General features: G+C 47.2%; 2 protein-coding genes across 3 annotated transcripts in view; one reads left to right on the top strand and one right to left on the bottom strand.

Moving 5' to 3' along the window:
* JAM3 (junctional adhesion molecule 3) overlaps positions 1-3,725 on the top strand; it is an 81,563-nt gene extending 77,838 nt beyond the window's left edge. The window contains exons 7-9 of the mRNA XM_072729294.1: positions 1,128-1,257; positions 1,352-1,406; positions 1,706-3,725. Of these exons, the coding sequence (XP_072585395.1) occupies positions 1,128-1,257; positions 1,352-1,406; positions 1,706-1,741 (221 nt within the window). The 3' untranslated portion in view covers positions 1,742-3,725. The remainder of the gene's footprint in view (positions 1-1,127; positions 1,258-1,351; positions 1,407-1,705) is intronic.
* A 1,322-nt stretch (positions 3,726-5,047) lies between these two features.
* The window catches only part of NCAPD3 (non-SMC condensin II complex subunit D3), a 60,536-nt gene continuing 39,989 nt past the window's right edge, over positions 5,048-25,594 (bottom strand). For both annotated transcript variants that reach the window (XM_025998893.2, XM_072729291.1), the window contains exons 21-35: positions 24,922-25,036; positions 24,722-24,829; positions 23,148-23,386; positions 22,169-22,248; positions 17,122-17,259; positions 16,683-16,816; positions 16,244-16,440; positions 13,966-14,076; positions 11,975-12,112; positions 11,098-11,267; positions 10,817-10,956; positions 9,897-9,974; positions 5,882-5,953; positions 5,740-5,800; positions 5,048-5,644 (exon numbers count right to left, since the gene is read on the bottom strand). In XM_025998893.2, coding sequence (XP_025854678.1) covers positions 5,539-5,644; positions 5,740-5,800; positions 5,882-5,953; positions 9,897-9,974; positions 10,817-10,956; positions 11,098-11,267; positions 11,975-12,112; positions 13,966-14,076; positions 16,244-16,440; positions 16,683-16,816; positions 17,122-17,259; positions 22,169-22,248; positions 23,148-23,386; positions 24,722-24,829; positions 24,922-25,036 — 1,887 coding nt within the window. In that variant the 3' untranslated portion in view covers positions 5,048-5,538. The remainder of the gene's footprint in view (positions 5,645-5,739; positions 5,801-5,881; positions 5,954-9,896; positions 9,975-10,816; positions 10,957-11,097; positions 11,268-11,974; positions 12,113-13,965; positions 14,077-16,243; positions 16,441-16,682; positions 16,817-17,121; positions 17,260-22,168; positions 22,249-23,147; positions 23,387-24,721; positions 24,830-24,921; positions 25,037-25,594) is intronic.

Genomic DNA, 25,594 nt, shown 5'->3' with positions numbered 1-25,594 from the left:
ATCAGCTGACAGCCAGTTACCCTGTTCTGTGAGGACACCATCTCTGGGGTCCTGGTTCTACAGGGGAGGTTTGAAGGCAGGATGGGGCGGATGGGGCATGTCACCATCATCACCACCTGGGGCGCCCCTTCCTCCTTCCTGCGCATAACTGACCCCAGAGCAGTGTTTTCCAAGCTTGCCAGATTGTGAGAAGTGTTGGATTCCAAGGCCCCACCCCAGGCGCTGGACTCCGTCCCCAGGGCGGTCTGGGAACGTTTGCGTGTTAAACTGTTTCCAGGGGATTCTTGTCATCTGTCAGATGCAGGAAACCGCTCCAGGGCAGGAGGAAGACTCTTGGGCTTTGCTGCATACCCACCAAATCTCTAGTGAGAGTGCTTGGGGCCGGACAGTGTAAAGTCAGAGTTTCAGTGTTTAATTGCACACTCACATTTGAAACCACCATAGTAAGAGAAGTTTGTTGCTTAGGTGGATATATTGCTGCCTGTTTTCCACCGTATTATCCTCTCGTGAAGGCAACAGCCCCAGTGCCCCACACTGATGGGGACTGAGTACCTTTGCCAAGTATGTGGAAATGGGAGGAGGGCGTCAAGGGGTTTCCTCCACGGGGCGTGTAGATAGGAGGCCAGGCAGCTGGTAGTGAAAGGTCACGTTCCCACCTCAGATTTTTACTTTTCAGTCCTGTGCGAAACTAGTTCTTTTCCCCCAGATAACGCACAGCAGAGGGAATCCCTGGAAATTAGGAATTTTTTTCTTGGGGATTCCTGGCTCCTAATGGTCTTCATAAAATGGAACCATTTCCTCCATTAATAATATTTTCAGGGATTAGCCAGAGGACCATAAGCTTTCTATACGTGGCTAAGCCCCTTTTAATACAGGATTAAAAGTGTAACAGCATTTGCACTGTGGTGGTCCCAGTACTTTTTACAAGTGAGGGCAGGGATCCGGGGTCCTGTATGTTCTGGGCTGGAAAGACTGAAGTGGTGTCACTCCAGCCCCCCGGGGGAGTGGGGCATGAGGGCGGAGCGGGGAGGAGGGAAGAGCAGGAAGGAGGGAGGCCTGGTGGGATCGGTGGCTGTGGTAAGACCAGATGGCATGTTCCTCTCCTCTCTCAACCCCTCTTCCCCCAGATGACCTGAACATTGGCGGCATTGTTGGCGGGATCCTGGTGGTCCTTGCCGTCCTAGCCCTGATAACAGTGGGTATCTGCTGCGCATACAGACGGGGTTACTTCGTCAATAATAAACAGAATGGCGAAAGGTGAGCCTGTCCTCTGTGCTGGGTGATGAAGCCCAGTGTACACGGGCGTCCCGCGAAGTCATAGTCACTGAAGCCCTTTCTCCTTCTTTTTCAGTTACAAGAGTCCAGGGAAGCCAGATGGCGTGAACTATATCAGGACAGATGAGGAGGTAAGGAGAGGAGTGAGGCAACAGAGCAGATGTCATTTAGGAAACCTAGAGATCAAGGTCTTTCCAGCAGAGCAGGTGACGGCTGTCCTTGGACAGTTTGTCCACACTCCTGGCGTTCAGTGCACAGGTTCTCGTAGGTGTCCCTCTTGAAGAATGGTTTCATTTGATCTATTTTGCTTTAAGTTTTTTTTTTAGGGAAACGGCTCAGGCCCGACGTCCACACTCCCTCTCCCCTCCCCCTCGGGGCCCTGGGCTGCCAGAGCGCGGGTGGCCGTGTCTAACCTGTGCTGCCATTGCAGGGCGACTTCAGACACAAGTCATCATTTGTCATCTGACTGTGACGGTGTGGCTGGGGGAGCACATGCAAATACCTCTACCAGAACCTCCTGGCAAGAGTGGCCCGGGAGCCAAGTGCACCTGGACAGAGCTAGACACTTGCGCAAAAGCTTTTTGTTTTGGCCAAAGTTGACCGCTACTCCTTTCTTACTTTTTTAACAAGTCACATGAATAAAAGAATTTTCCTCGAGATGGGCACGGTCATCACAAGGAAAAAACTGCATTTCCCTGAGGCTGACTCCCCGTCTGTTTCTGGCCTGGCTCTTACCTGCGTGTTGGGGTGATTGGGAAGCTCTCGCTCACAGGCTGGGCTGCGCACCGTGGGCCTGTGAAGCCAGTTTGCCACTCACCTCCATCAGCCAGGGGGAGTCCGTATGTGGGACGACAACCACGGGGCGCCGGCACGGCAGGGCTGGGAGCACCACCCCCCGACGGCAGTTTGACCCAGTGAATCCAGAACAGAGGCATTTGATGCGATGATCTTGTTTTACAGCGGCCCATGCACAGCACTGCACTGATCCTTGAAGGTTTTGTTGATCAGTATTCTAGCGTCCATCTTGGAAAATCTCTCTGCATCAGGATGTTATAAAAGCAGCCCAACTGGGAAGGTAGATTGCTTGTTGGAAGAAGGGATCTTCTCACCTGTAGGAACCCTGTTTGTCCTGGGTGGGGTGAGGCAATGTTTCAGTATTTACAGAAAACCATCTTCTGTGAAATCTGAAATGGTACTGAAATAACGTTCTGCTTTTCTATGGGTGTTAATTTTATAAAATTTTACATTCTAAATTTTTGCTAAAGATGTATTTTGGTTATTGAAAAGGAAATTTCTATTTAAACTGTAAATATGTTGCCATACAGTGTTTAATAACCTATTTTTTTAAAAAATTTCAACGTAAGGTAGTAATTTCCAAGCTACTAGTGTTAAATTGGAAAACACCAGTAATTAAAAAGTATGTTAACCCCCCAAATCCTCTTGAGGCTTACTGGAACATTCCTTTTTCCCACATAAGCTTCAGCATTTTTCACAGGAGAACTTAGTCTATACACCAGACCAGTGTTACTTAGAAAACCTTTAAAACAATTCCAGTTGAATAATGTCAAGATCTGTTTGGATTTCTGTGAAAGAAACAGGAGGAGCTTCAGGTTGGCTTTGACCGGCCTCTTCTTAGAACACTCAAACTGCCCGTGCCCCGAGGGCGCCCAGAAGTGCTCGCATTGAGGAGCCCCGTCACCAGGCCCCCCTGCGAGCCCCGCACCCCACACCGCCGGTGCTGGCTGCTAACTCTGAAGGCCGGTCGGCCCGTGCGCTGCACCCTTACTGGCCTGAGAGAGGCCGTGCGCGCGTCAGCTTTACGGTGTTGGCTAAGGCGGGTGCTCCAGCAAGGGCGGTGTCCTCCCTGTGTCCTCCTGGCGTCCTCGGGACAGAGCTGTGGTTGTGGATGGCTCATTAGACGAAGCAGCCACAGCTGTTTTCCTCTTACTCGTGTAGCTCAGAAGACTGTCCGGGGCCAAAGGCAGTGCTGAAAACCACAACCGTGTTTTTTAAGAGAATGAATTCCCCGGTTCTCTTTGCCACGAAGCAAGCACAGGAGGCACCACAGGTTGCTTCTCACCTCACGATAAACAGTGCCGTGCTGGTGGCGAGGCCAGGCCCCGGAAGTGTCAGGCAGTGCAGCCAGGGCAGAGCGTCCGATGGCGAAGAAAGCGAAATGCCTCAATCAAAGGCCATGTTCTGATTTTTAAAGTCCTTACCTCCCCAAGACACTGCTGCTCACTGGGGGGACTCAGCAGCCTCCCTCAGAAGCCTTTGCTCTTCAAGAGCAGATGTTCTTCGCCTCAGATACGTTGATGACGTGCAGCGGTCTGAAGCAGCAGCTTCTCCGTGCCTCAGGCTCCACTGTGTGCTTCAAGGATTGGTTTTATGTAGAAGGATGTTGTCCTCTTAGGATTCAACTTCCAGTGTCTTTATTTTTTATACTTCAAGGTTTTTGTTTTGTTTTTAATTGAATACTTGAGACTTATGTTGACTTTTCTTCTTTAAGTTCTGTGAATACTCTGCCATGCGGTGTTTGGCAGCAGTGAGCAACTCTTCATAACTGCTTAATGGAACTCCTGTCCTTTTGCAGTGGTGTCTCGACTGCTTACACTTGAGACTGTCCCTCTGTGTTCACCCCTCTTGGTAGGAAGGGATAGTGTCCCTGTTCTCTAGTTGTTGGGGAGCAACCCTGGCTGCCATCCCGGTAGGACAGCCTTATCGCCTCCCTTACGACCTAATTCCTCCTATCCTAGTGCCGTGGGAACAGGGTCTACGGAGAGAAGGGGGTACGGAGTTTGGGAAGTAGTTGCCTAAAAGTAGACAGAAAAGGAACATTTGTGTGTTTCTAAGATGTGAATGTGACTGAAGAAGCCTCCACAAGGCTCTTGTGGCCTCTGGTGTGGCTGTGGCTGTACATAGACGTTGCAGACTTGTACTAACACACCTATAAGTTGGTATTTGTTAAACCTCATTTATAAAAGCTTTTAAAAAAAAATCAACTTTGCCTCATTACTTCTCTTCCTTATGTGCTCCATGTTGGGTCTGCCTTTTTCCTAGCATTTTGTTAGGCAAGTGCGCCTAAAATGGCACCAGCCCAGGTGTGGAGAGAGACTGCCGTCAGTTACCTCCCACTTGTCTGGAGATATGGGTCTATGCTCAAGAGCAGCTCCGTGACGCTCTGCCAACAGCAGGTCCACGCGCGTCACCGTTCACATACGGAGAACTGCGGGATAGAGCAGTGCCAGTCCACCCTCAGATCCAACCACCGTACTTCCGCTAGACATCCACGCAGTGACCCTGTACTTCGCTCTGTAGTACTGGGACTCAACAGGGAACTGACTGGACTTTTCCTGGCCACCCTTGGACAGAACATGCATGCACGTGTGTTCAGGTTGCCAAAGCCATCCCCTGTGGTGGGAGCAGGCTGTCCAGCACCAGCGCATGGCCCCTGAAGGTGGGCTGGTAGGAGCAGGCCCGCATTTCCCTGAGGAGGACGTGTGCTGCTGCTGGGGGCAGACGGCTCCTGTCCGGGGCCAGAGGCGGAGGGACAGATGAGCTGAACCTTAACAACAGTTATTTTGTTTTTCCCCCTAAAAGGAAAGTTGGGTTTAAAAAAAAATTTTTTTTTTTAAAGCAACAGACATATATTTCTAACAGTTCTTGAGGCTGGGAGCGTTTTATCATTCTTAAACACTTAATATAAATTAAACTGACTACCAGTAAAAGCCCTGTTCTAAAAATAGAAATAGTCTTTTGAGTACCAGAAGGGTGTATTTATGCTTAACCTTTATTATTCCATTTTAGAAAGCTGTACACTTTAAAAACTTCCGATTTATAAATAAGAATAAAAAAATAATTACAATCAAAACCCCATCATCAGGTACAGGAAGCTAAATACTGGGGAGAATTCTGACGAGAGAGCAGAGGCCTGATGTATACGAAAGCAAGCCGATCTGCTACGTTCCTTAAAGACCCGACTATGGTTTGTCAGGATGAACCCGACTACCTTCAAATGCAGTAAAGTTAGGATATTAAATAGCTAAGGCATTTCTCTATTATTTTACATTTTTTTTTCTTTTTCCCACACGTTGCATGAACAGAAATGTAGAAGCTTGGCCAGCCACACAGGTGCACGCTTAGAGTGCTGGGGTCGTAAGAAGAACCTGTTACCTCGCGGTCAATGCTTCCCTCTCCCTGGGGGTGAGGGAGACCATATGCATCCTCGGAACTCTTTCCTCCCGGATGCCCTGGAACGCAGTCTCAGTTGGCGGTTTTCAGGGGGATCTTGCGGAGTGACCTCCTGCTGGGTGCTGGGTTATCTTTATTTCTGGGGGACTTCACGTTCCACTGCTGAGGCTGGGGAGGCCTGGGGAAAGGAAAGGAAGGACACAATCCTTCTGGAACTAAAGATAAAACCCTGACAAAAACATTTACCTCAAAAGGAACTTTTGGTAAACTTACGGTTTATCAGGAAGCGATAAACATAAAATGTCATTTCCTTGACACTGGGCCTCAATTTTCTCTGAAAGGGAGTCAGACACAAATTCAGATTTCCCAGAACTCAAAAGATGGCTAATTAGCATCTGACAGGAAGGGAACTTGCCTTTGACTGAGGGCGTCTGCGGTGTGCCTATGTAGCTGACTCCTGCTCCGAATGTCACGTCATTGATGGTCCCTGGGCAAATACAGGGAAAACACTGTCAAGGAAAAGGAAAAGCCAGCAGGGGACAGGCCTGTAAGCAGTCCCCTGGGCAAGGCCAGTCATGGAGGGTCCGGTTTACTCAGTCACTTGCCCTGATCCCCACGCATCGGCAGATGCCGACCAGAGGCCCTCTCAGACCTCAACTTGACCTTTGTACAGGGCTTGAGGTTGGACCCTGCCCTCCTGGACCTCAATCCCCCGCGTGGCTGCCTGGCTCCCTTCTCCCAGGACCCTCGCCGGCTGTGGCCCCGTGTCTCCGCGTCTCTCCTGGCTCTCAGTACCTCCAGCAGGCTAGTGACCCCCTATTCCGCCCAGCTCCCACCTGTCTGGAGTCCTCACTTGCGCTCCTCCGCAAGTTCCTTCTGAAAAAAATTTTTTTTTTAATTTTTATTTATTTATGATAGTCACACAGAGAGAGAGAGAGAGAGGCAGAGACATAGGCAGAGGGAGAAGCAGGCTCCATGCACCTGGAGCCCGACGTGGGATTCGATCCTGGGTCTCCAGGACCACGCCCTGGGCCAAAGGCAGGCGCCAAACCGCTGCGCCACCCAGGGATCCCCGCAAGTTCCTTCTGAACATCTGTCCTGTCGCTGGGATGCCCAGCCCAGACCGTGAGGCACGAGAGGCCACTTCACACCTCCGAACTGCAGATGTTCACCTTCGTCCTGGCTCCTCCTCCCGTTGCCCGTCCCCCTCTCGCCCTGCCTTAGCTCCGTGGTCGCCCCACCCCCACCCCAGGGCCTCCCCTTCTTCCGGTTCGCCCCCAGGAGGCCCGGAGCAGAGTGGAGGCAGAGACGGGGAGCAGAGTGGAGGCAAAGATGGGAATCAGACTTGAACTCTGGCTCGGGGGCTTCCGAGTGGCGGAACGACTCCAGAAACCTCATCTCCAAGATGGGTTCACGTGTGCCCGCCTCAGGGGACTCGTAGGGACTGACATTCTGTTTGGTCCTTAACGCAGCGCTCGGCACTCTGCTCGGCACAGAGTCCTGGCGGCTCAGGGTCCCCAGCGCCCCCAGCCCCCAGGCGGCCCTAGTCACCTGCTTGAGCACACGCTGCAGGCCACCACCACAGGTCCGACTGTCGCTGCTCCTCCTGGCTCCTGCCCGTGCAGGCGCCTCCCTCACCGACGGCCATGCCTGTCCTTAGACCTGGGCAGTGACACGTCTCCCAGGACTGACTCCCTGTGTCCCATCCTTTCTGCAGGAGCTACCACCATGTCAGTGCAGAGCACGGGCTCAGCAGCTGGCTGCCTGCTGCCCCGTCAGAGGGCCCGGGATGTACGCTTCCACCCCACCCTTCATAGCAGCACCTTCGTAGCAGTACCTACGCACTCTCTCTAGTCTGTTCTGATGTCCACCGGTGTGCCTGTGAACTACCTGCGCTGTGCTGAGGGAGACCCGTACCTGCTCCGTGCTGCCCCTCAAACCGCAGTGTGCTCACTCCGCTCCTGGGGGCCTCCCTGGGCTGCAGTCCTAGCTCCCCTTACGAACGTGCACATTTTCTTTCCAGTTTGGAAGCCTGGGCACATCCAGGTAATCAGTCTCCAGCCTTGCAGAGGCAGCTATGTAGCGACTCTCAGGTCCCGCGTGCTCTGTGAACGCTTAGAACCGAGGGCAGGAGTGTTTCTGGTGCCCAAGTGACAGCACTAAGGGAGCAGCTGAACGCTGCACGGGTTCGCAGGGACGACGTAGCCCTGGGCATCACTCACTCCCATCAGCCAAGCCACTGTGTTCATAGCTGACTACCACTGGTGTGCCAGAGCCGTGGGCCTGGCTGGCAGTCTTCCTCCCGCCTCTGTGGAGCTCAGACCACTTCCTGATAGTCACTCCCCAACAGCCGTCCACATGTGTGTGCACAAACCAGACACAGCAGAACTGAGTGTTTCTACACGATCTGATCGTTCTCCCAGGAAGCCGAGCTACCGGGAGGCCCTTCTTCAGGCGTTCCTTCCTGGTTCACACTAAGGAAAAATGGCCACAGACTTTACATTCAAAAGCCTAGAGAAAGAAAAAGCACTCTGTCGACCCGGGGACACCCGAGGGTTGTGTCTTCAGTACAAAGAGCTACCGCACACAAATCCAAGCAGTGTTATGCAGCACAGCAGGCTTCAGTGCAGAGGAACCCGGGCTGCTAGGAAACCAACCAAAGTCTGGAATCAGGGTCTCCTGGGGATGAGCAAAGCTAAAATGAGATGCGTTCTCCCCATTTCTGCAGCATATGGCTCCTAACGCCAAAATAGAAGCACTTGGTTCCTCTGAACCAGGAACAAAGAACATACAGAAAATTTGTTTCCAAGAGGCTGAGTTTTTCACATAACATTACACCTGTTCGGTACACAGGAACTCCAAATTACCGCTTTTCATAACAAAAGCAGTCACGATTCAGCGTCACCTACAGAGGTGGGGTAGGAGTTCTGTTCATCCGTTAATCTCCCTTAAAAGAAGGACTTAAGGAAATTCCCTATAGCTCGGTAAACACTAACAGATCACAGCATCGCAGGTCACAGAACTACCCAGCAAGTAACCAGAACACACTAGGTGCTCAATAAATTTGTTCTGACTGAACATACAACTAGACCAACAGCTTGCTCCTGGGTTGCACCTTTGCCAAAAAGAATATTTCATGTGCTCTCAGCCTGCAGCCGTGCAAGGGCAGCACTATGGGCACTAAGGCTGTGCCGTCAGGGGACCGGCCCTCAGGCCCCAGCCCACCACTTGTCCTGACACTTAACTGGCCAACATCGGTTTCGCTCCTCCCGCGTGCCAGGCACTGTGGCAGGCCTGGGGGCTACGGTGAAGAGCAGAACAGCTTATACACTACCTGCAAGCAAGATGAAGTACAGCTGGCCCTGAACACCGTGGGGGGTGGAGGGGCCAGCCCCCACCAGTCAAAAATCCGCATGTAACTTCTAACTCCCCTCAAAGTTAACTACCAATAGCCAGCAGCTACCAACGGCAGCTGGCCAGGAGGAAGCCGGCCACTGCCCGCTCTGTAGGTTACATGTACCACACGCTGTTCCGACCATAAAGTGAGCCAGAGAACAGAAACGTTATTGACATGATCACAAGGAAGAGAGATGTGCGGTGCTGCACTGTAAACAATCTGCACATGCGTAGGCCAGTCTGCTATATCTGGAGGTGTGGCGAGTACAGCTGAGGAGGTCGGAGTGCCAGGAGGGAGGCACCTCGTCTCACCTCAAGGGTCAGGGAGGGTTTCAGGGAAGGCGAAGCGGTGGCCACCAGGGAAGGGGAAGTTCTAGGTGAGGACGTGGCGTGTGAATGCCCCCCGTCAGCCAGGAGGGGGTATGGCCCCAAGAACCCCACCAGGGGCTGGCGTGCAGAGGAGAGGGAGGCACAGGGAGACAGGCCGGGCAGGGCTGTACTCCAGACTGTGCACAGTAAGAAGCTATAAAACAAGGTAATGGGGAAAAATCCTCTACACCTCGAACTCATCTTGACTTTGAAATAATAGGAAGTAACAGAAGATTAGAAAAACCACCCAGTGGGTGTGAGAAGCTCTGGAGCTGGCCTCTATGACACACGTGGTGCCTGCCAGTGTTGACAGGTGACAGCTGCAAAGCAGGGCTGCCCGAGGCAGGCAGGAGTGCACACGCGTTGGCTCTCGAATGGCAAGAAAGACGCTGCCCAGGGAAGCTGTGCTCAGCGTCACTGTCACACAGGGAGCCTCAAGGGTGGCTGTGTGCTTACCCAAGTTCCTGCAGGTAAAAGCACTCAGGAGAGCTCCTGACATTCAGCTAGTGCTTAGGCTGCACGAGACACCGTGTGGCAAGGCACCGCCATGCTGTGGGCCACTGGGAGCGCCTTCCCCTAGTAGAGGACCTCTTTCTACAGCAGGACCTCCACAAATGACTGCGGGAGAGACTCGGCAGGAGCTGGCGTCTCCCAGGAGTACTTACTATCAGGAGTGCTGATCGCTCGTTTAGTCACGTGCTCAACAGCTCCACTGGACTCCTGCTCCAGGCTGTAGGAAGTTGCTAGGATAAAACAGGGAAGTTTAGCTGTCCAAGAAAACCCCCAACACAATTAGCAAGACATGTGATAAAGTTAATATCCCAAATAAAGTGTCCTTATGAGATCACTCAGAAAGATACCAAAATATAAACACGAGAAACGATGTCCATTTTGACTAGAATTCAAAGAAAAGGAAATTAAAACCAGAACCAGTTTTGATCTATAAAGCTCGGCAAAGAAGATGGGAAATTATAAGACTAATGTTTCTAAGTGGGAAAACGGACACCGGTGCACTGTGGGCTCCCACCAGCATATAATGTACAGTGAATTACAAAGGGCAGCCTGACATTATCAAAGGCTTTAAAAATTTTCATGGCCTCTGCGTGCTGGGATTCAATCCCAAAGATTACTTCATTGTGACATTACTTCAAAAGACTGAAAAACACCTATGTTTCTGAGGATAGGGTAATAGTACACAGGTCCCAGTGCTTTCACAAGATAGGATGCTATGAAGCCACAGGGAGAAAAGTTAGGAAAGAAAAGTTCATGGGATTACGTTTACTATTCTTGTCAGTATGTGTAGGGAAGTCGACCACAAACCAGAGATGCACACTAAAATCACCATCGTGTAAGTAAGGCCAAACACATGCTCTTTTCTGAATCTCTTATCATAAGTACGCACTGTTTTGCCACCCAGAATCCCAAATCCCCAAAGTTGTTTGTTTTAAAGATAAGAAAACAAATCATTTTAAAAGGGGTGAGAGGGAGGCTTGTTCTGTGCTTTAATCTGTCTCCTACCTATGTCTGAGGTACCAAACCCAGCACTTCCATCAGCCCCCTGGGGCCACTGGGACTTGGGACTTACCACGATGGCACACTTTGTCCAGTCTCTCAGGGCTTAATGACAATGACAACACTCCTGTGCTCCGACTGTGATGCCTGCTTTTGGACTCTACAGCTTTCTTGACAGAGTTCAGGATGGCGATGGTGCTCAGGGACATGGGCCTGCGGAGGAACACGTGCCAGACATGCATGGGGAGGGGGGCAGAAACGCTGGGGTGACCGCCCTCTCTGCCTCTCGGATGCGCCTGGAGGAGGCGTCCGTGAGAGCACCCAGTGGGAGACTGGTGAGGGGCAGCTCCGTACCTGCCTTTGGGGATGAACCTCTTCAACAGCCCTGTCTCTGGGGCAGGAGACAGAGGCGGTGCTTGGCCGGCAATTGCCTTGGGTTCAGTGGAGGGCTGGCTCGCAACAGCAGGTGCAGGGGAGCCTTCCTGGCCAGCAAGAGCTGGCCTTACTTCTAAACTCGGAGCAACCTGTCAGGGGAGAGAAATAAAGACCAATTACCTACTGACACTTTTTTTCCTGTTAATAGAACCTTTACATGCCCTGAGCAAGTCCATAAGTAATTTATTTTAAAAGCACGTCATCCCTGGGCAAGTAGAACTTTCTCTTCAGAAAGTTATGGCAGACGTTGTGGCATTAAAGAGAAAAAGGATTAAGTCAGTTTGCCTTCATTTTTTAATGCGGCAGACGTGCGTGGATTTCTCAGAAGTGAGCACCCTGTGTCTGGAAGTGGGGAGCAGCTCACCTAGAAATACACCCCTAGTGACATTCTATCCCAAACAGGCACATGGGGAGCAGGGCCACAAACAGACGCCTCGCGGTCTGGTTAGCCATGATCACTGCAATCTCAGATTGTTAATAGCCCGACGACCAGCGTGCTCTATGGGCATTCACACCCCCCACCTATCATGACGACGACTTTGTAGACAGGTTCTCGTGGCCTGGCCAGGAGGGAAGGAGGGAAGCCTCCCTGGTCGAGCGATCCAAGTGGCACACGTGGCAAAGGAACACGCTGCGGTCCCCAAGCAGAACCCAAAAGGTCTCGCTCTGACCAACCCTGGCCCGTATGTGGGTTTCCAGAAGCATTGGGAAAGCGGGCAGCAGAGGGCAGGCTGCAGAGGAGGGTCACGCACTACCTGCACGGCATGCCCTGGGCCTTCTAGGCTGCCCCACTCACATCTGCTTGTCTCGCCAGCTCCTGCTCCTGGGCTAGCTGCTCGTTGTACTTCTTGATGTCGTACTCGAGTTCCGACGCTAGCTGCTTGTCTAACGCAAAGAAATCCTTGATTTCATCGCGGTAATCCTGCATCACCTCCTAAAACAGGCCCAGACAGGTCATTTAGTGTTTTCTTGAATAAATACATAAGCTCTGTAACATAACCTGATAAATACTAACAGGAATAATAAGACCTGTTCTGCAAGAGCAACACTATTCCTAGTACATCAGCCAACGTAAGTAACACAATGCTATTTTCCTGGAAACGCCAACCACACTTGTAGGGACCACACCAGCCGGTGAACATGATGTGAGAACTAGCAGCTCTGATCTCTTGGGAGGCTGCTGTCTACCCGCCACTCAACAGGCAGTTTCCCAGGTTCCTGATGAGGAAGAAGGGACATGGAATCACACCATCTGAGCCTCAAGCAGAGCTTATAGCAGGGTGCAGACGGGCCCTTTCAGTTCCTGAAGGTGAGGATGGGGCCAGGGAGGCACCCAGGTGGTGGGACTCGGTTCCGGGTTACCACCAGGGTAAAGGACCTTGTAGGTCCCTGAGGTAGGTCCCTCAGGACTTCAAGTCAGAGGCTAGACTGGCAGGTGTACATGGCACTGTCCTGGCTCTGACAGGGCCTCTGGAAGTGAGCTACGAGAAGCTGTACGGTCTAAGTTTCGCCTCCGTCTATACTAGCTTTGTCAGAGGATCGCGCTTATGGCTCTAATCCCATTATTGTGTCTTCCTCTGAAGCTACGACAGAAGAGCTTTAATGACTCGAGGGTAAGAACATCCCCAGGCCTTACAGGGGACCACCAGGGACCAGGCCTCTCTGCTAAGAGGCAGACAGCACCTTACCTAACAGCATTAGAGGGAGAAGATTTATCGTAGACCCACCCACAAGGGAGTCCCAACAAAGGGAAGGAAATCCATGAACCCTCCAGCCACTGCGAAGAGAGGGCTGCATGGGCCTGGGGAGGACGGGCGCAGCCGCTGTCACGGAGGGTTGCCAGGGAATGAGGGCTGTGCTGCTCCAACAGGGCAACTGCTGGCCATCCTCCGGACGGATGCTCAGAAACGGGATGGACTTACCGTTCGTAAGCCTTTAGTTTATTGAGGATCTAAATTATTTTTTTCCTCTCAGAGCTCTAAAACACTCTGGGCAATAAAAACATAAGAATAACTGGAAGTTCTCATTTTTTTCCACACAATGAGCCTATCTTTCCTACCTTAACTTCCTTTAGTTAAAAGAGCTATTTGAAGAATTTATATCCAATGTAATCTGGTTGTAGCCCTTACTGAAAAAAATGTGTTTAGCATTTCTTGAGAAAGAAAATAGCATAGTGTGAACAGAAAGGAAAAAACATTCTCTTTATTGCTGATTGAAAAATTTTGCAAGAAAGGTCAGGAGTCTCATTTATGTCTGCAAGACAAGTCTACATATCCTGGGTGCTTTGGCCAGGACTGTTCATGGCCCCGGATCCCACCAGTGATGGCGGCCCAGGCCCCATCGGTGCGCCCCAAGACGCACTGCTATTTTCTGATGTGGAGGCAGTGTTAAAGGTTAACATCCCCAAATTGAACATAATGCCCGATTTCACTTTATCCCTCACCAGAATGAACTAAGATGATTCTTTTGTACTTTACCCCAGTTGAGAAAGGCTTCGAAACTGAATCTCAAAACTGGCATCAAGGACACACATGCTCAGCACAGTGAGTCAGCCCTGCATAAACTCAACGGCATGGAAAGCCAAGAACCAACTTCTGAGGAACCTACGGTTAAACGCTCTCTTCTCCCCGACAAAGACCTGTCTGGCTGGTCTAACTTAAAAATTTTTTTATAGCATTTTGAGTTCCTGTGATCACCAGCCAACTGCTCCATCGTAAACTGTGACAGATCCTGAGTAATGAGCTGGAGGCGAGAGACACTGACCACAAAGCACAAGGTCATCTTTACCCTGAGATAGGTCATGAGTTCCCGCAAAGCTGGGATCTTATTTTTCTCTACCACAGTCTTCAGGGAGATGATAATTGGAATAATATTTTCTATGAAATTCTTCTTCTGAACCTGTAATAACACAAACAAAGGCGTGCTTTAGATGGACAAGGTTCTGAGACCGAGGCTTCCCCCTGACCTGGCTCCTCCTGCACAGCGGAACTACCTAGGACCCGACACCTTGGTCCTGGGAGCTTGATAACACTCAGAAGGTTGCGTGAAGTAGGATGGGGATGGATGCTATTCTTACTTTTTAAACATGAAACAGGAATTAGAAATATGCTGAATAATTTAACAATCTCCAAACCTCCACACAAACCCATCTTGGATCCACTCAATTCCTCCACTCAGCATCCTCCCTTTGGAATGAAAATGAGTCTACTTCTGGCTACCCAAAAGGGACATTTTGTATTCCTGCTGGAAGTAACAAATGGTTGAGAATGGCTAAGCACAGAGAGTTGGTGTTGTATTTCTTTTTGTGTGTATAACTCCACACACATTTAGAAAAGCGTTATGTAGTTACATAGTACCTGATTTGACCAAGCCTTCATATTCTTGATCACAAATAATCATTACCCAGAGATATTTTTTAATAAATCCCTTAGAATTAAAAAGAATCATTATAGTAGCCCATATATGTAGTAAGATTTATCCTTAATCTGAAAAGTATTTTTTCTTCTCGTTTAAAGTCACTAGTATGCGTCCCTTGCTTGCAAATCACCATTTCTAAAAAGTCTTATCAGAGTTCCTAAAATAAAAGGTCAATCAGTAGAGAAATAAACACTTTAATAAATATGAGTTTGAACAGATGTTAAGTTTAGAGGTAGTTTTAAAAAGTGGCTTAAATGCATTCAACTCAATCAATACTATCAAACGCCTTCTCTGAACCAGACACAAAGCTAGCCTCTGGGGATGTAAAAATGAAGCCAGAAATTCTTCCCTTCGAGCGACTTCTAGACCAGATTGTGTGCTACGATGTGTGGCATGGTGTGATAAGTGGCATGAAGGCGAGGAACTTACAGAAAAAGGATGCCTACGGAGGTAGGCCCATCTTTTGAAAAGATGTAGGAATTTGGCAGCAGGAAAGGACAGGGTAGGAAAGGCCCTGCAGGCAGGCAGACAGTGTGCAAAGACACAACAGTAGGAGTGCACTCAAGGAACCCACAGTGACCTGGAATGGAGAGGTCAGGGAGGGGAGCGTGGAGATGAGGGGTGCAGGGGCAGGACAGACATCCCAGGGCTCCATGTGCCTGGGAGAAGGATTTTATTTGGAAGATGATAAGAAGCTACCAAACTACAGACTAAAGGTAGCATTAGTGAGGCATAACATATATGCCATAAAATGTACCCATGTTAAGTGACTAGTTTAACGAGTCTGACAACGGTATAGAGTAGCCCAAACCACAGTCTGCTTAATCACCCCAGTCTCCCTGGAAGTTCCCTGCTGCCCTCTGCAGCCTATCTGCCTCTAGTCTCTTTTAAGTGGGAGAATAAAATGATCAAATCTGTCCGTAAGAGACTGCTGTGGCAGCAAGGTGGTGCACAGCCTGGAAAAGAAAGAAACTAGAGACACAAAGGGTGCGGAGTGAGGAAACCGCCAGAAATGACACCAGCTAAACAAGCGCAGAGCTACTCAGAATGGGTGAGCACAGAATGGTGCATTCGCAAGATAAAATGGACAGGATCTGGTGACATCCTGGATGGTGACCCAAGTCTATTTCTTTAGGGTCTGAAGCTTTCAGGACTCAGGTGGGAAATACAGCCTAGTGATCCAGGCTGGTGTAAGACCCCGGCCTGGTGAGGACTACGGCAGTCAGGCACCACTCTGACTGAGTCTGATCCCAATTTTCCCACTTTGGCCAAATGCAGCAGGGGCCTGTCATGCCAGACTTCAGACTGGGGTAGTACTGGGTCCTCTTGGGGACAACTTGGTAGATAATGGTTTCCTTCTCCACGATAGAGACTTCAGGAGAAGAGACGGAGAGGAAGAAGGGAGGAGTAACTCAGTTTTGGCAGAGGTGTCTGAGAGGCCTGTGGCACATCCAAGCAGACAAGTGGGATGGGTTCAGGCCACAGGAGAAGGTGGAGCTACACACAGAGGGAGAATCATCATCACTGGGCTGAGTGTTAAGGCCACGGGTAAGAATAAAATATGGATCTGAGGCAGACCACCAGTACTCAGGGGAGGGGCAGAGGAGCACGGGGGTGTAACCAGGCCCGTTTACAGAAGGACACTCACTTGTGAGATGAGCCTCTTCTGAGCTTCCTGCATGACTGCACTGGCCAAGGCCATGTCATCTTCTTCCAGAAGGTCTTTATCTGCTTTAGATCTCATGGCCAAAAGCTTGATTTCCTTAGAGCTGAGGACCTCAAATGTATCTGAGAGCAATTCACTGGCTTCCATGTCTAGGGGCAGGATGCCGTCGGCAAAGGATGCTGAGAAAGAGCACAAAAGGTCAGCTTCTGAGAAAGTCAGCCCCAGGGTGGGGAAAGGTAGCCCAGAGATAGGAGGGCTCATCTTGGCTTCAAGTGGGCACAGCTGATGTCAAAGAAGGAAAAAAACCAGGGTCTTCCCACAGTATCAGGGGCTCATTTGCTAGAGATCTACTGAGCCATTAGCCAGCCACAGGGCATTTCATTTTTAAATATACATTTTATCCCAAACACACCAGGCCTACCCAAAATGTTAAGACAGATTTTGGAAGTGATATTGAATCGCTGTTCATCTGTGAAGTGCTCCAGAAGAAATTTGTAGATTTTCATTCGTTTCTGCTTGTTTGTCTTTCCCTTCAGTGAAAACAGCTGCTTCTCTCTAGGACAAAACAGGACAATTTTACCACATGATGTGGGCAAGGGTGCAAGGATGTTCATTTCAGCAGCAGTTTCCAGCATCCTAAAAACTGTCTACCCACGGTGGAGGTACATGATTGAGACGACTATGCTTCTCAGAGGCACTTCCTTGGGACACTACTGGACGAATGGTCTCGCATCACCCTGTCCAGAGAAGGCAGGCCTGCCACAAGGAGCGCCAGGGCCGGGGTCTGTGCCTCGGGACTGGTACAAAGCAGCTGCCCATCTCCCACTGCTCGCCCTGCTCTTCCCGAGAGCTCCACTGACCTCTCCGACTGGGGGAACTTGTTATACTTCTCATGCTTCTCGTAGTTATTGAAGTGGAAGATACACTCAATGAAGTGCTGGAAGAACATGACAGGGTTCCTCTTCAGCAACAGGTGAGCCAGGCAAAACTCCCCAAAACTGCAGGGAAGGGGGAGAGAGAAAAAAGAGACCTGTTTGCTCTTTGCACACAGCCTCTAAAAATTACACCAAGAACATGGAGGTGTGGGGGGAAACTGCAAACAAGTGACAAGGAGAGGAAATCTATCCCAATACACAGCTTCATTCAGATCAGAAGAGAAAACTTCACTTCTTCTGTCTGTCCTTGCTCAACAGCCTCCTTTTTGAATCCAAGGTCAGCATAAAGGCCTTTTCTACTAGTGGTCCTTTCAAAATTCTAACCAGGTGCACTACTCAGGTACACTTTAAATATGGGAAAACCACCAACCCACCCCAAATTGCTCTTCAAGTAGAATTCTGCGGTTCTCATGGCTGATGCAACAAACCACCACCTGAAAATGAGCACCTGGCTTTCTCCCTCAACTTGAGGTTTGCTACCCACAATAATGAACAAAAAGCAGTTTTAGTCATTGGGACTTTTTCCAGAATTGGGATTAACTACAAGAGCCTCACAGTTTGGGTCAGCACAGACAGCGAAGCACTCTCACTGAGCTTCGGACTCCCCAGCAAGCCTCCAGTACTCTCCTTTCTCCTGTGCCCCCAAATCTGGAAGAGGCATCCAGCGTGCACATACCAGGCTACCCAGTGAGACACAGATGTCACCAGCCCTGCACTGATCTGAGGAGCAAAACACTCGGGGTTTCCAAAGCCAAATGTACATGGACAAAAGCCAGGGGAGAGAAGGCTGAGGCATGGGTATCTGCTGGGGTCAGCATGGGGTGGTGCAGAGCTGGCTCCAATCCATTCATACTCTCTAGATCTAGGTTTTAATATGTCATTTCAGAGCTAAATGCAATTTTTACCTACAGGGGCACCAGACGACTTTCCGGGTGGAAGAAGCAGTGATAAGGATGACCCAAAACGATTCTCCGCTTTGGGATGCACAAGACTCAAGGGAGAGTCACCTTTCCCTACTAATTCACCTTTCCTCCTGAGGCTAATATTAAAATATTCAAAGCATACACAGCGAGTAAAACTCAGAGAAGGTAGTTCCAGAAACTTGAGAGAAGTTAAGCCCAAGTAAAAGCTTCACGGCAAACAGTGGCACTCTGACCACTCCCCCAGGAGATAAGGGTGGAGCCAGACATAATTCTGAACACAAAACCAGCAATGGGAGTCCCCCGAGTAGAAGTTCACATACGGCCAGCTAGAAGCACCTGCTGATCTCGGAGCCTGTCAGTATGTTCTACACAAACTGCTGTTTTGTAGGCCCGCAGAAGGACAAACAAGGTCACTGCAGCAGGTGAGGTTCAGAAGGGTTACTCTGGTAAGCCATCTGTGCCCAAGAGTAGAGAAAACCACTCCCCTGGAACAAGAGACTTTACCTTCCTTTACTACAGCAACCAACCAGGGCACAGCAGTTCTTATAACCACTTGCACTTCCTCTTCACATCTGCCGTCATCCATGTGAGACTGAGATCAGACAATGCAGGACTCTTCCACAAGAAGAGGGGCTGCCCTGAGCTTGTGCTTGGGAGCTCCGACTCTGGATGTCCACTGCTCATCTACTCAAGAGTTTGGGTCAAGAACAGATACCAGTAGAGGTAACTGATGGGCAAGATACTCCCTGGTGAATAACTGGCTTAACCAACTGCGTGGATAAATCCAACAGGAACATAAATTATGCACAGGATTCACATACTCGGGGCTGGAGGCAGAGTCAAAGAGCTCTGCATCCCAAGAAGCCAAGAACCAAGTCAATCGGGGTAAGCACTCATCTGGATACTACATTTACTGGGACTAAAGGCACATTTCAGCCTTGACTGGATTAAATTTACCGATCATACTAGTTCGATAAACTGGGGAAGACAATTTTTTTTTTTTTTTTTTGGTCAGCTCAAAAGTTAAAAGAAATCAACATTCCCAGGAGTGCTTCCTGGAGCATTCCTTCAAAGCAGCAGACGGCAGCACTTCTCATGTACCTGGAACAGAAAACTTCAACACCTCCAAAGACATCTTCCTAAGAACTCAGCTTCCTTTTCCACCTCTCTGCATCCCCCCAGAACAGTATGTCAAAGGAACAGTATGTAATCACACCACCAATTTAGGGATACTGTTTCAACATTTTATATAACACTAACGGCATTATATGGGAAACAAAAAGAAGAACCAGCTAAATATAAGTCATAATAATCCTATATAAAACAGTTATTACTTTCCTACTAAGAGTCCGAATCCAGCTTTCAGATTAACCTCCACTTTCAGTATTAGTAGGAACATAAAAATCTGACCTTCTTCAGATGTTTTCCCATGCAATGCTATTCTGAAGCATCTGATCAATCAAGGCCACTGCTCGTGGACTCCTAGTCCTGATCTGGCCTACACCATGGTCTCAGACCCATTTATGCCAGAATTCTGTTTGAAACTTGAGACAAGTTACTTCCTACATGACACATCCATGTGATCCTCGGCTACCTCCCCAAATCCAGACCCCTTTGGTCCCCCATCTTCCTCATCTCTATCACATCTCTATATTGCTTTATACTCTTCTGTATTCTCTCCTGATCTCACCTCCCATGTCTCCTTTCCCCTGACTTGAGCCTCCCAGGCCCTGTGTTGTGACACTTCTGTGGCATTTCCCCAGGTAAACCTGAACGGACTACTGACTTGTTACCTATCGCCCGTGACTGCTATACTACAAGATCACCACCTAGTGGGCAGAGAGGAAAATACATCATACAATTGTGCAGCACCCAAACTGTGGTCTGTATGACCAATTACAAATGTCATGCCAATTTGCTCAAGCCAGAATCTTCAGGCCCACGGGGGCCAGAAATAAACACACTATAGTCTCTTTGGAAGACCTGTATTAGCAGATACGTATGGAAAAATTAATGTGCTTGATGCAAGCAGACAGGCCTGACCTAAAAATATGGGAACAGACTAATTTAAGTCCCAGTTAACAACGATAATCAATAGCTTATCCAAGCTGAAAATCAAGGCCCACATGTGAACCATGTGGTTTAAACAAACCCAGAATAAGGAGATAAAAATAGAAAGATTTATAAGGGAAGTATCAAAATACAAGAAGCACTGACAATCTTACTACAGTTTAAGTATCTATCCTTCTAATTCCTTTTTGACTCATGCTCTGATCACCTTTACAAGAGGTTCTGTGTATGTTACATGCTGACCAATGCTCTTGTTCATATACATTCATAAGGGCTCAGAAAAGGGAACAAACCCAGAAGTGCAGGTTAAATAACCAATCTTACCTCCCCAGCCCATCATGGGAGAGCCTCCCAATACATCTAATTACACCTGCTTCTGGGCTCCACATTGTACAACTGAGAGAGACATGACAGCCAATCTGATGGTAGCACCAGGTAAGAGGGTACTGCATTGCTATTTTGGTCCTTTCTCAATTATATAAACAAAGAAAAGGAATAGCCTTAGTTTTTTATTTGACTCTAGATAGCATTAATTAGAATGTTAACCTTCTACTACTTTATTATGTAAAATATTCCTCCTTGGAAAATTATACCCAAAAAAATTCAAACAAATTCTTCCATGGAACTCAGAGTAAATCACTGGTGACCATACTTTGAACCAAAGGGATCCATTATTATAAGCTATTTATAGTTAATGAACTCTATAATGACTCTTCCCCAAATTTGGTAGCTTTTGCCATAGCATCCAACATTCTATTTTCCAGTTGCAGACTTATTTTAAAAAGAATTATTCATGGGTGCCACCTGCGTGGCTCAGTCACTTAAGCGTCTGCCTCTGGCTAAAGTCATAATCCCAAGGTTCTCGGATCAAGTCCCGCATTGGGCTCCCTGCTCAGTCGGGAGTCTGCTTCTCTCTGCTCCTCTGTCCCTCTCCCAGCTTGTGCTCTCACTAATATATTAATAAAATCTTAAAAAAAAATTATACCTGCAACATAATCTAGGTTAGCATTTGCTAACCTAGATTGCTTTATGATCATTTCTCAACCCTCTGAAAACTAATCCTCAAAAAATTATAGAATGATAGGAATCACCAAGTGGCAAAGCAATTCCCTTCCAATTCTCAAGCAACATCCATTTCTAAGAAGCCTTGTAATTTGTATATTCTCATTTCACTCTGTGTGACTATCTTAATTCCTAGAATTTCTTCCTCACAATTTTTGCACTTAAGAGAAAGCATGAACTCTATCAAAATTGACATTTCATTGGCCTAGAAATCAACATAGTTAAGTCAATAGTTAATGGCTACAATTCCATAATTTACTATGACAAATTCATATACAGCTCTTCATTACTCCATTAGGGAGAGTCAACCATGGAAGCAAATATAGTCACAATGCTGAAATTATTTAATGGTCAAACCAGATGAGGAGTTTTTTTTTAACTTACATGCAAAATAAAGCTTTGTTATATAGCTTAAAAATCTGCTAATTCTTTGGTAACTGCCAAAAGCTCACTAAATCCTAAACAACTCGAAAGCAATTTTATTTTATTTTTTTAAAAGATTTTATTTATTTATTCATGAGAGACACACAGAGAGAGAGGCAAAGACACAGGCAGAGGGAGAAGCAGGCTCCATGTAGGGAGCCTGACGTGGGAGCTCGATCCCAGACTCCAGGATCACATGCTGGGCTGAAGGCGGCGGTAAACCACTGAGCCACCTGGGCAGCCCAACTCGAAAGCAATTGGGGGGGGGGGGGGGGGCAGAGACATAGGCAAAGGGAGAAGCAGGCTCCACGCACCGGGAGCCTGACGTGGGATTCGATCCCGGGTCTCCAGGATTGCGCCCTGGGCCAAAGGCAGGCGCTAAACCGCTGTGCCACCCAGGGATCCCTCGAAAGCAATTTTAAAGAAAAGATATCTAATATACACCAGAAATTAGGTAAATCATTCAGTTGTTTGACATGTGCAGAAAGAATTACCTGGCGATGTCCGGGTGCGAATCTATTAGAGTGCTGACAAATCTAAAGAACAGAGAGCCTTTCCATTTCACAAATTCTTCCTGTGTAAAGAGAAACAAGCATATTTAAGGATGAATTTTAATATACAAACCCTAAATGCATCCAGTCATGGAACCAACTGTTAACTTTCTTTTGTTTAACATCACACCTGTCAGCTACTCAGTGCATCTGTGGCACATTAGTGCAGTTTGTTAGCACTCACTTCCCGACCATCTTGAAAGCACATACATTTGTTAATCACAGAGAGCAGTGGAGAGAGATATGGGTAGAACAGCATATCTACTCTAGTAGGAAAATGATTCAAAGCATGTGGCTATTTATTTACTAATTTTTTTTTAACATGTGGCTTTAAAAGGGAGAGTGCCAATGGTGCCTTCTTCAGGTACCTAACCATATAAAAAAGTAAGTATACAGAACATACTAGAATAAATTTAGTTAAATGCCTTTTTAAAGATCAAATATTATTTCCCCCTCACTTGAGGATAAACATATGTTCTTGATGGCAAGAATAAAATGTCTCATTGGACTCTCAGAGCAACTCTGAGGCAGCCAGGGCAAATATGATCTTCATTTTACAAAAGGAAGAAGTTACACCTAAGAAATACTGACTTGTTCAAAATCAAGGAGAATGCCAGAATTGGAATTAGAAATACTCATCCAAAGAGTATGCTCTTCTCTACATGGAATTTACTAAAAACAAAAAACAAAAACTTCACACTGGTTGACAGGATATCTGAACAAACACTCCAAATAAATATCAGGAAGTAACAATCTGTTTAAAAGGCTGTACAGAACATCAGAAGAGTGATACTTTAAACTAGAGACCACACTGATTACTTTTGGATTCTACTACAGAGCAGCCCTATGCTACTCAAATATTCCCTGAAACCAGAAGCAATAGTAGAAGGGAAAAAATGACAGGTACCATTCTCAGACATACCTGCAAGAGATTGGTAAGCAAGATAAGTGTTTGCTTTCGGATGAATGGACTTGAATCTTTCAGACACATGGAGATATTGGGAATGTACTTGTCCACCATGACAGTGTACCGGATACAAAGATCACACATGACGATGACAACATTGTTGCGAACAGCCACGTCATCACATACTTCTAGCTCTCGCACAAGGGCTGGGATGCTCTTCTTTGCAAGATCCTCATGCTGTAAGCACAGCTTGCCTGTCACAGAAGAGATTACGAGGTCTTGACTCTAATCCTATGCCTACATTTTCTCCAGATATACCTTCTTATGGATTTTACTTGATCAAAGTTAAAACACTGTGTCAGCAATCATAAACCAAAAAAAAAAAAAAAAAATCAAAGGCAGACAAATCCATACTACTAAATATAAGGAAGTTCAAAATACCTAAAAGAAAATGTCCCCTCACTCCTCCAGGGTTTTATGACACTAAGGGATGTTCTAAGAGATGTTCCTTTATTGGAGTAAAACTATCCTCCTTTTAAAGTTAACATTTGAATTTGAGTTATCCACTTACCTGAAAAATGACCAATAAAATCTAACAGATAATACATTTTATTTTGATTATATTGAAGCCAAAAAGTTTAATAATGAATTTGAAATCTAAGCTATGTAAACAGAAAACAGTGACCACTTTTATTTCTTATTCACAGTTATGAGAAGGAAGGCTGTTACTGAGTTTTGTTTGTATTTTTTTAAAAGATTTTGTTTATTTATTTGAGAGAGATAACAGCAGGGGAAGGGGTAGAGGGATAAGTTGACTTATCACTGGACAGGGGAGCCCGACATGAGGCTCTATCCCAGGACCCTGAGATCACAATCTGAGTCAAAGTCAGCTTAAATGACTGAGCCACCCAGGTGCCCCATTTGTATTTCTTTGCAGCACAGAGAATGTTTTGCTCTTATTCATAATTCTTAGATTTTTGAAAAATAACTATTACAAAAAACATTCAAAACTCTTACCCAGCATAAAATAAATAATCATACTAAAACAGAACTCAAATTATAGCCCAAAGGTCAGTCTTTTTGAGATTAACAACACTTTGAGTCCATGGGGAAATAGGTTTATTAGTTCATCTATCAGTTCTGATAGGTATCAAATTAACAATATTTTTTCCTTTTATGAAGTGAACCACAAATTTATTTTTTCATTCCCAGAAAACAGTGTAGTGCCTGAGATATAGTTCTTGATGAACAGACTTCATGGTGCCACATGCTGAGTATTAAAACAAACAAACAAACCGGGAACAGGTATTACTGAAATAAATTAACATAAAAATCAAAAGCTCCCTACAGGTAGTGTCTTGAGTCTGACCATCTTGGACAGCTGCAAACAAGGGCTCTCATTATCAGCACTCTGGAATGCCTCTGAACTGGGTGCTCCTATCAGAATTCCATCCAAAATTCACAAGAGCTAGAGTAAATATGAGCTCAGCATATGTAACACATTACTAAGGCTGGCTTATCTAAGACAAAAAACTACCCATGGAACTAGATGGCATAAGCAAGACTTTCCCCAGGTTATTCTTGCTTACCCAAGGTAATGACAGTGTGTGCTCTAATCACAGAAGGTATGACACAGCCTCTGACCTGGGAGAGCGGCTGAAAGGCCTCGGTATCACTGCTACCTTGTGATGATGTTGCTACAAGGAAGGAAAAGACGGCTTATTTACAGTATCTCAGGCTAACCCCATCTTAAGACAGCAAGTGCAGAGGATAATTTCAAGTGCCTTACGATGATCCGCATCAACAGAAGAGGCTAGAATGGACTGAATCAGAAGGAATGCTCGCTTCTCCACTCTGGCTGGACAAAGCTGGGCTATATCTCCTAAGGTAAAAATGTACTTCACCTGAAAAAGAATTGGTTTTGTAGTAAAAATAAGGCAAAATAATAATAATAATAATAACTCTAGCTAAAGACATGTCAATTTTTTTTTGTGCTCCAAATTAAAAGAATGGGTGTGTTTTTTGTTTTTGCATAAAAACACATGGCCACTGTAGAAATTCAGTCACTACTTGATAAAATTCACACAACCTTTTCCATCAATATTTATAATAAATGTTTAATGACTATGTAAGTATATTAAAAACTACTGATGTTATCATGTTACTCCAGTCTTAGTGAACATTTACAGTTTCTAATTCTTTGCTATTGTTTGCATTCCTCCTGAAGAACACCTTTGTGCCTTTAAACACTGTTTTACTTCCTTAAGTAATCCAGAGTTAAAAGGGCATAAAACTGTTTTATTTTTATGATTTTTAATTATTTTTTATTGGGAACTCAATTTGCCAACATATAGCATAACACCCAGTGCTCATCCTGCTAAGTGCCCCCTCAGTGCCTGTCACCCAGTCACCCCCACCCCCACCCACCTCCCTTTCCACTACCCCTTGTTCGTTTCCCAGAG

Source organism: Vulpes vulpes, chromosome 12 (genome assembly GCF_048418805.1).
Source record: "Vulpes vulpes isolate BD-2025 chromosome 12, VulVul3, whole genome shotgun sequence".
Classification (NCBI taxonomy): Eukaryota; Metazoa; Chordata; class Mammalia; order Carnivora; family Canidae; genus Vulpes; species Vulpes vulpes.
The sequence above is the reverse complement of the archived record's forward strand: the minus strand, read 5'-3'. Positions and strand labels throughout refer to the sequence as shown.